This window comes from Mytilus californianus, unplaced genomic scaffold (genome assembly GCF_021869535.1).
Source record: "Mytilus californianus isolate M0D057914Y unplaced genomic scaffold, xbMytCali1.0.p SCAF_7, whole genome shotgun sequence".
Classification (NCBI taxonomy): Eukaryota; Metazoa; Mollusca; class Bivalvia; order Mytilida; family Mytilidae; genus Mytilus; species Mytilus californianus.
In genome coordinates this window covers 90,468,875-90,485,618 of record NW_026262723.1, presented here as the reverse complement: position 1 = coordinate 90,485,618, position 16,744 = coordinate 90,468,875, and the positions used below count along the sequence as shown (strand labels likewise).

Sequence of the window (16,744 nt, the reverse complement as noted above, 5' to 3'; positions counted from 1 at the left end):
AACATGTACTAAAATCCCCATGGTGATTTTCAAAAGTTGGCAGGTATGTTATTGAGATGGTACATTTACTTGCATGTGCTCCATAAATGCGGGTTCAAAAACTATGTATTAAAAAGACCAAAAGTTGTGTTTATTTCATGGAAATGCGTAGTAGGGCCTTTTTCATGACACCACAGCTGTATTTATTGTGACGTCATGGTTAAAAAGCTACTGTTATTTTTTAGTTTTCCATTATCTCAGCTTTAAAACAGACATAAATAGAAATCAAATATTTAAAGTTCAAATTTCAGTGAAAATATAGTAAAAAGAGGGCCCTTATTGCACACTGTTCTTAAGATACTCTGCCAACATTTATTTCATTGTTTTTAAATTTGCTAATTTATGGACTTTGCCAACATTTCTTTCATCGTTCATCCATTTATAGTGTGATAACCTTACTACATAGGGTTGCTTTTTTTACGTTAGGACAGAATACATGTAGGTCTGATATGTATTCTCTATTGCTTTAAAATTGGCATGATAAAACACAAGGTCATGTTTTTCTCTGACTGTTGATGACATCTTTACACTAAATCCATTGGATGTTGGATGTGTACTGATTGATATTTTAGTCTTAGATGCATGATTTTTTTATTAGTTGTTATTGGCTTTGAACTAGCTGTCAGTAACTGCGAGTACTCTCAGATTAGTCTAGTCAATTTGGTGAACAACCTGCAACTAATTGCAACACAAAGTTTTTCTCTGAAAAACAAGCCTGTTACTATATATGAACAACATACTAAAAATCTACAAAAATATATTTTGTGGAAAGTGGTGTAATTAATCAAACTTTTTAGTAGTAAAAGTAAGGTAATCTGAGTTGTTTCCCCTTATTTGGCAAATTTGAAAAAAATTGAATCATATAAAAATGTTTTGTTTTTTTAAAAAAACAGTCGAAATAAAAGATATAACACACAATTTTCTCAATTTAAAAGAGAAGTATCACAAATAAATTTCTTTCCTCTCTCAAAATTTGTATATTTTGATAAAAATATAGACTGATTATGTTCTGCTATTTTACAATCCAAGATTCTAATTCTCCAAAAACAGTGTTAGTGTATAACCTACAATTGGTAAACAGTACTTAATTAATTTAACCATTTTGTCACAATCTTACTCAGTATTTAAAAGAATTCTGCCACTGACTGTGTCTAAGGCACCAACAGTTCAAATTTTTGTTGAGTGAGGGATGGGTTTTTTTCCCTCGAAAAACTCGTTTTGTACTTCATAAAAAACTTTCTTTCTATTTTTTTGCAAGACTTAATTTTTTGAAAATTCAAAGTCTTTAATGTATTTATTTTTCCCATCCTTATAAAAAACAAGTATTTTTTTTTCATTTCCCTTATGAAACAAAATATTTTCAAAAGATTTAGAATCCATCAATTTAGTTCATAAAATAAAACGAATGTTGAGTGTTTAATGATTTTAATGTTGAATATGTTTCAAAGGTGAAAATTTCATGTTCCTTGAAGCCCTTGTAACACTGAATCTCACTTTTCGCTTTGGGTGCTAATGGAATCTGAAGTGATCTATATTTTGGTCTGGGTCCATATGATTTATTCGTTAGCTGTAATAAGAATTGTGCTAGCTATGAGTACTAAGTGTCTTATTGTAAGTTGTTTTTATGCTCTGTGCTGATCATTTTGAGTCAAACTCATTCCAACTGATTTTTATACGACCACAAAAATTAAAAATTTTTTGGTCGTATATTGGTATGACGTTGGCGTCGTCGTCGTCGTCGTCGTCCGGCGTCGTCCGAAGACACATTGGTTTTCGCACTCTAACTTAAGTTTAAGTGAATGGATCTCCATGAAATTTTACCATAAGGTTCAATACCACGAAAGGAAGGTTGGGATTGATTTTGGGGGTTATGGTACCAACAGTTAAGGAATTAGGGGCCAAAAAGGGGCCAAAAATAAGCATTTTTGTAACTTCCAGACAATAACTTGTGTGTAAGTGTATGGATCTCTCTGACATTGTACCACAAGGTTCCATATCACAAAGGAAAGGCTGTAATTGATTTTGGGGGTAATTGCCTCAAAATTTTAGGAATTAGGGGCCAAAAAAGGGGCAAAAAACAAGCATTTTTCTAGTTTCATGACAATAACTTGTGTGTAAGTGTTTGGCTATTTCTGAAATTGTACTACAAGGTTCCATATCACAAAGGGAAAGCTGGAATTGAGTTTGGGGGTAATTGCCCGAAACGTTTAGGAATTGGGGGCCAAAAATAAGCATTTTTCTAGTTTCCAGACAATAACTTGTGTTCAAGTGTATGGATCTCTGAAATTGTACTGCAAGGTACCATACCACAAAGGGAAGGCTGGGATTGAGTTTGGGGGTGATGAATCATAAGGGGGTTCAAAAAATTTGGGGGGGGGATTTTTTTTACTTTTTTTTTCTTTTTTTCCTTTTTTTTTTCTTTTAAAATTTTCCATTTTAAGTTGGTTATTTCTGATTAATATTTAAAAGCAAATAATAATGATATGGTAGGAGATACACACCAAACAGGATGTGTAAATTATTATATAATAAGTATTGTGCAATAGCAAGAAATTTTCAATTGCACAGTATTGCACAATAGCAAGAAATCTTCAATTGCACAGTATTGCGCAATAGCAAGAAATCTTCAATTGCACAGTATTGCGCAATAGCAAGAAATATCCAATAGCACAGTATTGCGCAATAGCAAGAAATTGTCAATTGTACAGTATTGCGCAATAGCAAGAAATATTCAATTGCACAGTATTGTGCAAAAGAAGATACTTCGTATAAATTGCTTATTTCTTGATCAATTTCAATGGAGTTTTATTCTTGAATTCTTGGGGTTCTTTAATATGCTGAATCTAACCGTGTATTAAGTTTTTGGATTTTGGGCCCCGTTTTTAAATTGTCAACATTGAGGTCCAAAGGGTCCAAAATTTAACTTTGTTTGATTTCATCAAAAATTGAATTATTAGGGTTCTTTGATATGCCAAATCTAACCGTGTATTTAGATTCTTAATATTTGGTTCCGTTTTCAAATTGGTCTACATTAAGGTCCAAAGGGTCCAAAATTAAACTTAGTTCGATTTTAACAAAAATTGAATTTTTAGGGTTCTTTGATATGCTGAATCTAAACATGTATTTAGATTTTTGATTATGGGCCCAGTTTTCAAGTTGGTCCAAATCGGGGTCCAAAATTAAACTTTGTTTGATTTCAACAAAAATTGAATATATGGGGTTCTTTGATATGCTGAATTTAACCATGTATTTAGATTTTTGATTTTTGGGCCCCGTTATCAACTTTGTCCACATTGAGGTCAAAAGGGTCCAAAATTAAACTTTGTTTGATTTTTTCAAAAATTGAATTCTTGGGGTTCATTGATATGCTGAATCTAACCATGTATTTAGATTTTGGATATTGGACCATAATAGGTGAATGTCCAATTTAAAATTTTTAAGTTCTTAGACCACATTCATTCTGTGTCAGAAACCTATGCTGTGTCAAATATTTAATCACAATCCAAATTCAGAGCTGTATCAAGCTTGAATGATGTGTCCATACTTGCCCCAACTGTTCAGGGTTCGACCTCTGCGGTCGTATCAAGCTGCGCCCTGCGGAGCATTTTATTACAATTTGTTCTTATGTTGTTCTTTTTCAACACTGTCCCTGATTATGGGAGGGTTGGGTGCTTGCAAACATGTTTAACCCTGTCACACTATGTATATGTCTACCACAAATCAGTGGCCTGTAATTATTTGGAGATCATTGTTTGCTGTCTGTCATATTCATTTCTCCGTTTATTATTTTATCATAAATCATATGTCTGCCTATGTGTAGTGACAACTGTAAATTATACCTTGTCCATCGGATTTCTTATGATTAAGAAATGCCAGGCTTTAGAATATTTATAAAGTGCCTAGAAAATCAACCTAACAATGTTAGAGTAGATTTGATTCTTTACTTCCTCCCCAAGCGGGGCTGGAACCTGTACTTTTCACTTCATACTTCTACGGCAACACCGCCTAGCATTGCGCAGACGCCTTATCCCCTCCTCTAACTATAGCTGATAAAAATCAGCTTTCGTTTCGGGAGGTGTTACCTTCTCGTAGGAATTAAACAAGGACATCTAGACGCAATACACAAAGTATTTTAAGTGTACAGAAATGATCATCTACTCATCTCTTTAGTATAATTACAGGATGCTGTTCTATTTTTAGAAGCATACAATCACTGTAAATTTATATATATGTATGTCTGCCTATGTGTAGTGACAACTGTAAATTATACCTTGTCCATCGGATTTCTTCTTCTTCTTCTTCTTCTTTTTCCTTTATAGTACAGGCCTCCCATGGGAGTATTATCGTACTGTTTTATGTACATGTTCGATGTGAGAACAAATGTGCGGGTAAGTGCGAATTATCTACAGTGAAAATGGTGCTTCTTTAAAATAACGATAAAAACAAGGTTGTACATCTATCGAAGCTGGACCACTTGCACACCCCTTTTGAATGATTCAAGGGTTGTACAGCTTACTAAGTGTTGTGGCAGTCCATTCCAGATTCTGATGGTATCTGGGAAAAACGAGTATCGATATACTTGAGTCCTGGCAAAAGGAACGAGGAATCGTTCTTTGTGTCCTCTTACTGTTGATGTTACTGGCTGTAGATTTGTAGTTGGTATGGCAATCAGTTCGTGCACTACTCTATAAAACATGATGACCTTACATTGAGCTCTCCTTTCCTGTAGCGTCTTCCAGTTTAGTGCCTGTAGCATTGATGTTACGCTACTTGTTCTTCTGTAATCATTAAGTACAAATCGTGCGCATCTGCGTTGTATAGCTTCTAATTTGTTTATGTTGTCCTTAGTAGATGGATCCCAGATGGTGCTAGAGTATTCCATGAGTGGTCTTACAAGCGTTTGATAACATAAAGCTTTAGTTTTACTAGGACAGTTTTTGATGTTCCTTTGAAGAAAAGCTCGGGTGGAGTTAGCTTTCTTTGCGATGTTGTCAATGTGTTTGTTCCAACTCAATGTTTTGTGTATGGAGACGCCAAGATATTTCGCAGAGTCAACCTCTTCTAGGATATGGCCGTGGATGTTATAGTTTGCCTTAACTGTTTTTCGCTTTGTTGTTACTCTTAGGAGTTGACATTTTTGGGGGTGGAATTCCATCTGCCAGTCTGCCTCCCATTGTTGTAGTCCATCCAGGTCGTTTTGAAGGGTGTTCACATCTGTTTCGTTTCTTATTTGTCGGTAGAGAACGCAGTCGTCTGCGAAAAGTCTAACATTTGAAGATGACACATACTCTGGGAGGTCATTTATAAAAATAAGAAACATCAGCGGGCCAAGCACGCTACCCTGTGGGACTCCAGACTGCACTGGCGAGGTTTCTGACGATTCTCCTTCCAGGAGTACACATTGCTGTCTGTCATCCAGAAAGTTTCTCAGCCATTTTATTGTTGTCCCTCTAATGCCATAATGGTCGATCTTGTACAGTAGACGCTCATGTGGGACTTTGTCGAAGGCCTTTGAAAAGTCTAAGAGAATTAGATCTACTTGCTCTTTATTGTCAATGTTTTTTGCTAGGTCTTGAATTGTGAGAATCAGTTGGGATTCACAGGACCGTTCTTTTCTAAAACCATGTTGAGCATCAGTCAAGATGGAGTGACTTTCTAGGTGTTTGATAATATTGGTACAGATGATATGCTCCAATAGTTTACATAATATTGCAGTTAGCGAGACAGGTCGGTAGTTTGATGCTTGGCTACGATCCCCTTTCTTAAATATTGGTACGACATTCGCATTTTTCCAATCAGATGGTAATGTGCCTTGGTTGACTGAGGCTTGAAAAAAGGTGGTAAGTATTGGTGATATTTCAGGAGCTATTGATTTCAATAATCTTGTAGAGATTTCATCTGGCCCTGATGCTTTATGTATGTTAAGATTTGACAGTAGTTTGTGTATTCCGTTTTCCCAAATAGTGATGTTTTCCATGTGTGGGTACGGGTTGGTTTTCATTTTCTTTATGGTAGTCTTGTCTTCATTGTTGTTAAATACCGAAGAGAACTGATTGTTGAGTATATTTGCCTTCATTTTGTTATCCGAGTATGTGAGCCCGTCTGTGTTTCTAAGTGGTGCAACTCCTCCATTTTCGCATCTTTTATTCTTTATGAAGCTCCAGAACTTCTTAGGATTGGATTTCTGCTCTGGGCTTATGATGTCGTGGATGTATGTAGAATAAGCTTTCTTACATTCTTTTTGTGAGCTCTTTTTGATAGTTTTGTATCTCTTAAGGTCTTTAGTTGATTTTGTTGTTCGAGCTTTTTTAAAAGCTTTCTTTTTCCTTCGTGTGATACGTTTTATTGTACCATTTATCCAAGGTTGGTGGAATCTTGTTGAAGACATTTTTGATGGTACGTTTTTATCCTGGATGTTTCTTATGATTAAGAAATGCCAGGCTTTAGAATATTTATAAAGTGCCTAGAAAATCAACCTAACAATGTTAGAGTAGATTTGATTCTTTACTTCCTCCCCAAGCGGGGCTGGAACCTGTACTTTTCACTTCATACTTCTACGGCAACACCGCCTAGCATTGCGCAGACGCCTTATCCCCTCCTCTAACTATAGCTGATAAAAATCATAGGCAGACATACATATATATAAATTTACAGTGATTGTATGCTTCTAAAAATAGAACAGCATCCTGTAATTATACTAAAGAGATGAGTAGATGATCATTTCTGTACACTTAAAATACTTTGTGTATTGCGTCTAGATGTCCTTGTTTAATTCCTACGAGAAGGTAACACCTCCCGAAACGAAAGCTGATTTTTATCAGCTATAGTTAGAGGAGGGGATAAGGCGTCTGCGCAATGCTAGGCGGTGTTGCCGTAGAAGTATGAAGTGAAAAGTACAGGTTCCAGCCCCGCTTGGGGAGGAAGTAAAGAATCAAATCTACTCTAACATTGTTAGGTTGATTTTCTAGGCACTTTATAAATATTTTAAAGCCTGGCATTTCTTAATCATAAGAAATCCGATGGACAAGGTATAATTTACAGTTGTCACTACACATAGGCAGACATACATATATATAAATTTACAGTGATTGTATGCTTCTAAAAATAGAACAGCATCCTGTAATTATACTAAAGAGATGAGTAGATGATCATTTCTGTACACTTAAAATACTTTGTGTATTGCGTCTAGATGTCCTTGTTTAATTCCTACGAGAAGGTAACACCTCCCGAAACGAAAGCTGATTTTTATCAGCTATAGTTAGAGGAGGGGATAAGGCGTCTGCGCAATGCTAGGCGGTGTTGCCGTAGAAGTATGAAGTGAAAAGTACAGGTTCCAGCCCCGCTTGGGGAGGAAGTAAAGAATCAAATCTACTCTAACATTGTTAGGTTGATTTTCTAGGCACTTTATAAATATTCTAAAGCCTGGCATTTCTTAATCATAAGAAATCCGATGGACAAGGTATAATTTACAGTTGTCACTACACATAGGCAGACATACATATATATAAATTTACAGTGACTGTATGCTTCTAAAAATAGAACAGCATCCTGTAATTATACTAAAGAGATGAGTAGATGATCATTTCTGTACACTTAAAATACTTTGTGTATTGCGTCTAGATGTCCTTGTTTAATTCCTACGAGAAGGTAACACCTCCCGAAACGAAAGCTGATTTTTATCAGCTATAGTTAGAGGAGGGGATAAGGCGTCTGCGCAATACTAGGCAGTGTTGCCGTAGAAGTATGAAGTGAAAAGTACAGGTTCCAGCCCCGCTTGGGGAGGAAGTAAAGAATCAAATCTACTCTAACATTGTTAGGTTGATTTTCTAGGCACTTTATATATATATATATTTTGTTAGTCAATTGAGTTTTGTTTAAATATACTTTTTCACTTTTTTGTTTTTTTTTGGAAAATGTTGTTTGTGCTGTATTTAGACCCCTCTACCAAGAAATTTGTTTTGCATGCACACATATAAAAAATTACGGTTTTTATCCAATGCAATCATAGGTTTGAATGTTGTTTTCAATTTAGACTTGTTTATATTTTTTCGACTCTTCAAAATTCAAGAGTCTATACTAAATTGAGGTAAATTATATGGCTTTCCAAATACCGTTTCGATTCCTAACATCACTGAAGAGACATTAATTGTCGAAATCCAGATATAGTGTACTAATTTTTGCGCCTTTTGTTTGCGGTATACCATCTTTTCCGCAAGTTTATTGTTTTCTGTTTGGTATTAAATTAATAGTTTAGATCCGGTGATCCGTTTATTTGGCAATTGCCAATGACAGTCAGCAGGGTTTAAAAGATCCGTTGTTCAACCTGCTAGTCAAATGCGTTTTGTTAAAATATACTTTTTCACTTTTTTGGTCTTTTGGAAAATGTTGTTTGTGCTGTATTAAGACCCCTCTACCAAGAAATTTGTTTTGCATGCACACGTATAAAAATTGCGGTTTTTATACAACGCAATCATAGGTTTGAACGTTGTTTTCAATTTAGACTTGTTTATATTTTTTCATTTGGGCTTGTATTATATTTGCCTTTGGGTTTATATGATCCGTTCATCCTATTTCGACTCTTCAAAATTAAAGAGTCTATCCTAAATTGAGTATATGGCCTTCCAAATACCGTTTAGATTCCTAACATCACTGAAGAGACATTAATTGTTGAAATCCGGATGTGGTGTACAAATCAATAGGAATATTATGATGTTGAAAAAAAATTGGTGGTGGTGGTGGGGAGGGGGGGGGGGTAAAAAAGAAATTGTTGGGGGGGGGGGGGGCAATCTTTTCTCATTTCAGATATCAGAAATTTTTTTTTGGTGGGGGGAGTCAATATGCAACAGCATAGTGTATTGCTCAAAAGTAAAAAAAAAGGTAGGGTAAATTTTTTTTTGGGGGGGGGGTGGAATTCGCAACAGCATAGTGTATTGCACAAAAGCAAAAAAGTGAATATAAATTCAAATCATATAACCTATTCTAAGTTCTTTGACTACAGTTATTCTGTGTCAGAAACCTATTATGTGTCAAATATTTAATTACAATCAAAATTCAGACCTGTATCGAGCGCGAATATTGTGTCCATTTTTGCCCCAACTGTTCAGGGTTGGACCTCTGCGGTCGTATCCAGCTGTGCTCAGGGAAGCATTTTATTAAGTTTGATTTTATGTCTGTAATGTTTTCCTTATATTGTAGCATATATCTTTTTTTGTTGGTTTTTTTACGACCGCAAAAAATTTTTGGGATCGTATAATGATATGATGTCGTCTGCGTCGTCGTCCGAAGACACATTGGTTTTCGGACGATAACTTTAGTTAAAGTGAATGGATCTCTATGAAATTTTTTAAGAAGGTTCAATACCACAAAAGGAAGGTTGGGATTGATTTTGGGGATGATGGTCCCAACCGTTTAGGAATTAGGGGCCCAAAACAAGCATTTTTCTAGTTTCAGGATAATAACTTGTGTACAAGTATTTCGATTGCTCTGAAATTGTACCACAATGTTTAATACCACAAGTAGAAGGTTGTGATTCAATTTAGGGGTTAAAGGGGGCCAACATTTTTGGAATAAAGGGCCAAAAACAAGCATTTTTCTAGTTTCCAGACAATAACTTGTGTGTAAGTGTATGGATCTCTCTGGCATTGTACCACAAGGTTCCATATAACAAAGGGAAGGCTGGGATTGAGTTTGGGGTTAATTACTCTAAGGGGGAGGGGGTTCAAGAAGTTTTGGGGGATGGCACACTATTGTTCAATAGTAACAGATCAAGTTCGAATTTTGTTCCGGTCTGATGATTTTGTGCAGAGTTATGAAACTTAGAAAATTCACTTAAATACCGGTAATCAGTTTTCCTCACTTTTATTCGTCATACTTGAAGATATTGACTTGATATTTGTTATAAAGTTTACACCATGACAAGTTATAGATCAAGTTAGCATTTTGTTCCAGTACAATGAATTTTAAACCAATAGGGGACTATGTATTGCCATGCAGTACTCTCAGAATGCTTTGTTCCTTTGTGTAATGCCATAACAAATATCATATACCATTATCATGGAAATACCAAACATCAGTATCTTCATGATGGAGGCCTGCCTGAACATTAGAATAACCGGGTTTACCAAATTTCTCGCATAATTTTTGCTGAAAAGTAAGCTGAAGTACAGAAATGTCCCCAATGTTGGTCATACTATTTGGCATTTTACTTATGATACCATTATTAATGGAAATTCAAAAAAAAGAAACATTGGCTTCACTGTTTGTTTACGTTTAATATACATGAATGGCTAAGTGTTACTATGAAACACATGTACATGGACTTTCTTTTAAAAGAAAATCCTTTCGTCTTCTTGTAATCTAAGTTGTTGATAGCTTTTCCATATGCAGTGACCTTAACCATGAGACCTCTTGTTACTACTATGGCAACCACACAGTGCAAATAAGAGGGAAAACCTGTGATAAGGAAAAGGTAAACAAATGTGGAAATTGGATAGTGTTAATTGATTCATAAAAAAACATTTTAATACACCAAATCATTTAACAACTGTTATGACAAAGTTTCATTAAAACAAAAGTTAAAAAATCAAACATCGCTCTGTTACATGTCTATCAACTCACTTATTTTTCATGTGCTCCATGATTTTGTGTTGATTGTTTATTTAGGTCACGTTCGGTAAATTTCTGCAATAAAACATGAAAGTTAATTAGCATGGAAAGTTTTCACTGAATGAAATATTTTTGTCAATTTTATGTTATGGATACTTAAAAAAAATGTTAAAAAAATCGTGCGTAGATGACTTAGTTTAGTATACATGCATTGGTTAAATAATTTACGTAACATTATAATTTAAAAAAACTCATTTCATATGACTTAGTTCATATGATACTTCAAATTCAACAAAAAAGTTGAACATGTTTTATATACAGGATTTCGCAAGGGTTTTTCTCCTGGCACTTGCACTGTGTGGTTGCCGAGTTTCTCAAGATACATGTAGGTCATTGTTAAGGTCACTGCAAAAGGAAAAGGTGTCAATGAATTAGAGTACAGAACACTATTTCGGTTGTAGTACATTTCTGAAGATTTTGATAAATTAAAGGATTTTCTCTTAAAAGAAAGTCTTTGTACACATATTTTATAGTTAAACAGCCATTCAAGTAATACTTATAAATAAATTTCAGATTAGCTTTTGGCAAGGACTGAACCTTGGTACTACATCAGTACACGTAATCTTACTGTTTCTACTTTTGTTTTTGATAATGTCTTTGATAACTTTTAAACAGATATACAGATAACAGATATATGGATGACAGTGACTGACTTACAAATGATCAACTCTTATTACCTATCAGAACATGAATATGAATATTTTTTTTTCAGGGTAGTGTATTTGCCATGTTTGTGTTCTATCCATTAGATACAGCCAGAACTAGATTACAAGGTATGAGTAACAAACAAAATAATGGAGAAGATAAGATAAGGCCATTTTTTATGCCCCTTGAATTCTAGATCCAAAAAGTATAATTTATCAAATTACGACCTTCAGATGTTCACAAGACATTCAGATGCCAGTTTTTATACGACCGCAAAAAAATTTTGTGGTCGTATATTGGTATGACGTTGGCGTCGTCGTCGTCGTCTTCGTTCGTCGTCGTCCGGCGTCGTCGTCCGAATACATATTGGTTTTCGCACTCTAACTTTAGTTTAAGTGAATGGATCTTTTTGAAATTTGACCATAAGGTTAAATACCACAAAAGGAAGGTTGGGATTGATTTTGGGGGTTATGGTACCAACAGTTAAGGAATTAGGGGCCATAAAAGGGGCCAAAAATGAGCATTTTCTAGTTTCCAGACAATAACTGTGGAACGGTGTATGGATCTCTCTGAAATTATACTACAAGTTTCCATACCACAAAGGGATGGTTAGGATTTGCTTTGGGGGGTTATGGCTCAAACCGTTTAGGAATTAGGGGCAAAAAAGGGGGAAAAACAAGGTTGTCCTGGTTAATGGACAAATACTTTAGTACAAAACATAATTTAAAGCAGTGTAAGGGAGATAAATCAAATACATCATTGAAATTATCTCCCTTACACTGCTTTTAAATTATGTATAAAGTAATGGTTAATGAACAATAAAGATAATCTAAAACAGTGTAAGGGAGGTAATCCAAATACAACGTTTTGGTTACTTCCCTTACACTGCTTTTAAATTATGTTTAAAGAAATGCATATTTATAAAGGAAGACCAGTAAAAATATCTGCAAATGTTTTCATCTTTTTTTTTTACAAAAAAATCCATATGAAAGATTTGACACTATATTTTTATTAATTCTATTATAAAATAGATTAAGTTAGCACTATGGTAAATTTAAATGGGTAATTATGGTTGCCAACTCCATTGGAAATTTGAATTGAGATTATGACCATATCTTGAGGGAAAGAATTTTTTTGGGGGAAAAAGGGGGGGGGGGATAAAAAGAAATTGTGGGGGGCCAATTTTTTCTCATTTCAGATTTCAGAAATTAAAAAGAATTATTCTTCAAATATTATTTTTTTTTTCAAATTTTAAATACTGAAAAATTTCAAGAAGTAATCTTTAATTGCACAGTATGGCGCATTAGATTTGTAAAATCTTTGATCACATTTATTTATTTGTTATGCCGAATCTAACAGTGTATTTAGATTTTTAATTTTGGGTCCAGTTTTCAAATTGGTCTACATTAATGTCCAAAGGGTCCAAAATTAAACTTTGTTTGATTTTAGCAAAAATTGAATATATGAGGTTCTTTGATATGCTGAATCTAAACATGTATTTAGATTTTTGATTTTTGGCCCAGTTTTCAAGTTGGTCCAAATTGGGGTCCAAAATTAAACTTTGTTTGATTTCAACAAAAATTGAATATATGGGGTTCTTTGATATGCTGAATCTAACCATGTATTTAGATTTTTTATTTGTGGACCCGTTATCTAATTGGTTCATATTGAGGTCAAAAGGGTCCAAAATTAAACTTTGTTTGATTTCATCTAAAATTGAATTATTGGGGTTCTTTGATATTCCAAATCTAACTGTGTATTTAGGTTTTTAATTTTGGGTCCTGTTTTTTAAATTGGTCTACATTGAGGTCCAAAGGGTCCAAATTAAACTTAGTTTGATTTTAACAAAAATTGAATTCTTGGGGTTCTTTGATTTGCTGAATCTAAACATGTGTTTAGATTTTTGATTATGGGCCCAGTTTTCAAGTTTGTCCAAGATAGGGTCCAGTATTTAAACTTTGTTTGATTTCAACAAAAATTGAATACATGGGGTTCTTTGATATGCTGAATCTAAATATGTATTTAGATTTTTGATTATGGGCCCAGTTTTCAAGTTGGTCCAAATTGGGGTCCAAAATTAAACTTTGTTTGATTTCAACAAAAATTGAATATATGAGGTTCTTTGATATGCTGAATCTAACCATGTATTTAGATTTTTTATTTGTAGGCCCGGCTATCAAATTGGTTCATATTGAGGTCAAAAGGGTCCAAAATTAAACTTTGTTTGATTTCATCGAAAATTGAATTATTGGGGTTCTTTGATATGCCAAATCTAACCGTGTTTTTAGATTTTTAATTTGGGTCCCGTTTTTTAAATTGGTCTTCATTGAGGTCTAAAGGGTCCAAAATTAAACTTAGTTTGATTTTAACAAAAATTGATATCTTGGGGTTCTTTGATATGCTAATTCTAAACATGTGTTTAGATTTTTGATTATGGGCCCAGTTTTCAAGTTGGTCCAAGTTGGGGTCCAAAATTATACTTTTTTTGATTTCAACAAAAATTGAATATATGGGGTTCTTTGATATGCTGAATCTAACCATGAATTTAGATTTTTTATTTGTGGGCCCCGCTATCAAATTGGTTCATATTGAGGTCAAAAGGGTCCAAAATTAAACTTTGTTTGATTTCATCAAAAATTGAATTATTGGGGTTCTTTGATATTCCAAATCTAACCGTGTATTTAGATTTTTAATTTTAAGTCCCGTTTTTTAAATTGGTCTACATTAAGGTCCAAAGGGTCCAAAATTAAACTTAGTTTGATTTTAGCAAAAATTGAATTCTTGGGGTTCTTTGATATGCTGAATCTAAACATGTGTTTAGATTTTTGATTATGGGCCCAGTTTTCAAGTTTGTCCAAGTTGGGGTCCAAAATTAAACTTTGTTTGATTTTAACAAAAATTGAATATATGGGGTTCTTTGATATGCTGAATCTAACCATGTATTTTGATTTTGGACATTGGACCATAATAGGTAAATTAAAAAAATTCAAGTTCTTAGACCACATTCTTTCTGTGTCAGAAACCTATGCTGTGTCAAATATTTAATAACAATCCAAATTCAGAGCTGTATCAAGCTTGAATGTTGTGTCCATACTTGCCCCAACTGTTCAGGGTTCGACCTCTGCAGTCGTATCAAGCTGCGCCCCAGCGAAGCATTTTATTATATTTTTGCCTTACATATTTGGATAAGGGCTTCAAACTTCTTGCTTTTAATGTGAAACTACAAAGACTGTGAAAAGGTCTCATTTCTTTACAGCTTGTCATTAATATTCAGATATAAGCCAAGGCCTTACCCAAAATGATATTTTGCTAAAATCTTACACAAAGGTGTAAATGTGGGTAACATATCTTTTTGGTTAACGCCTTGGCTCATATTTAAGTTTGCCAAAAACTATAAATAAAGTGATCTTTGTTGGTCAGATATATCATTTCAACCTGTTTATGACACCACCCTTTTCATTTATCAATATAACTGACATAATTTGGATAAAATTATAAAATTTTGCTATTTCAGAGGCCAAACCAATGGTATACCTCCTACTTTAAGCTTCAGGTTTATATTACAAAATTGTCCCCTTAAGGCAAAGTGGAGTCGGCAATATGGAAATGCAATGTTCTCGAGTTATGTCCCTTTATGAACAGATAAATTGCTGAATGTGTTGTATGTTTTCTAGTGGCGGCATTTGTGTCCCATGGACATGTTCTTCTTTCATTTTCTTATGCCTGGAGATTTTACACCATTAATTGTACATTTGTATATAATGATGACTTACAGATCAAGTTTGCCTTTTCTTCTAGTTGACAAAATTTCTCATAATTTCAGTCCTTGAACTTGACCAAAAATACATACCAATTTTCGGGGATTAGGTAAACTTGCATTTTTATGGATATTTAATTTGGTGGTATTGCCCAAGTCTGCATACAAGCATATAGACAAATTTAATTTCCTTAAACATTTGATTTCATGGTTCACCTATACCCACAAAATCCACGAAAACTGGTGTCAAAATAATACTGAATCCGAAGTATTTATAGAGACAAAATCTGTACAATCATTGCACATTGTTTTATTTTAACAAACCTTTTACTTATATTTTTTGCAGATATTTTACACACACTAACGGTGACTTGCTATAGTGACTGTTATGAATTATGATGTTATACTGGTGGTACCTATAAATCGGTATTTCAGGAAGAAAAGTTTTATTGTTTTGATCCCAGTGACTATCCTGTGAAGGGTTATATCATTATTATTATTTCTATTTTGCACTACAGGTAAAAAGATTTCAATTATCTGTACAAATTTAAATCTCTTGTAGTGGATGATAAAAGAAAAGCAAAGCATTCTCCTCTAGTTATGGCAGAAATTGCAAAGGAAGAAGGCTTGTATGTATAAATGAATGATTAAGTAAAAAGAAAAGTTGTATGATTTTTTGGTTTATTAACTCTGCTGATTTTCTTGTCTTTGGGCAAAAACATTTTTGTAAGATGCATGCGTGACTTAATTTCCTAATGGAAGACAATATAATCAAGGAAAGGAAGTAATTGTTTTTCTAAGCTATTTTAGTTGTTCATTCTAATAAGTAAAATTGAGAGTTGCTGTTTTACCAGTTAATTACTAAATTTGATTGAAATAAGTTCCGTAATAAAGTGATGCATATATGTCAGTTTGAGATATCAATGCACTGCAGTAACCTGTTTGATTTATACACATGTTTATCTTTGAATGTAGTACTTTTCAGTGCACACATATGTTTTATTTTGCTATAACCAATATTTTTCCTCTACCATTAACAGAAAATCTAAAGTTAAAGCTATTTTTATGCCCTCGCGGTAGCGGAGGGGGCATTAAGTTTTACCCTTGTCCGTCCGTACGTCCGAAATTGGTTTCCGTTCTCTAACTTGAGTTTGCCTCAACCAAATGTTATGAAACTTATACACAATGCTTATTACCACAAAACACAGATCAAGTTTGAATTTTGGTGGCCTCACTTTAACCATTCTAGAGTTATGCCCCTTTATAAATGGAAAATTTGCCAAATTTTTAGTTTCCGTTCTCTAACTTATGTTTGCCTCAACCAAATGTTATGAAACTTATACACAATGCTAATTACCACAAAACACAGATCAAGTTTGAATTTTGGTGGCATCACTTAAACTGTTCTAGAGTTATGCCCCTTTATAAATGGAAAAATTGCAAAATTTTAGTTTCCGTTCTTTAACTTAAGTTTGCCTCAATCAAATGTTATGAAACTTATACACAATGCTTATTACCACAAAACACAGATCAAGTTTGAATTTTGGTGGCATCACTGTAACTGTTCTAGAGTTATGCCCCTTTAGAAATGGAAAAATTGCAAAATATTTATTTTCTTCTAAGTTATTTTTAAAATTG

At 33.9% G+C, this 16,744-nt stretch overlaps 1 protein-coding gene across 1 annotated transcript in view; it reads left to right on the top strand.

The window, feature by feature from the left end:
- LOC127708712 (peroxisomal membrane protein PMP34-like) overlaps positions 1-16,744 on the top strand; it is a 55,406-nt gene that overhangs the window by 3,154 nt on the left and 35,508 nt on the right. The window contains exons 2-3 of the mRNA XM_052213830.1: positions 11,417-11,477; positions 15,669-15,735. Of these exons, the coding sequence (XP_052069790.1) occupies positions 11,417-11,477; positions 15,669-15,735 (128 nt within the window). The remainder of the gene's footprint in view (positions 1-11,416; positions 11,478-15,668; positions 15,736-16,744) is intronic.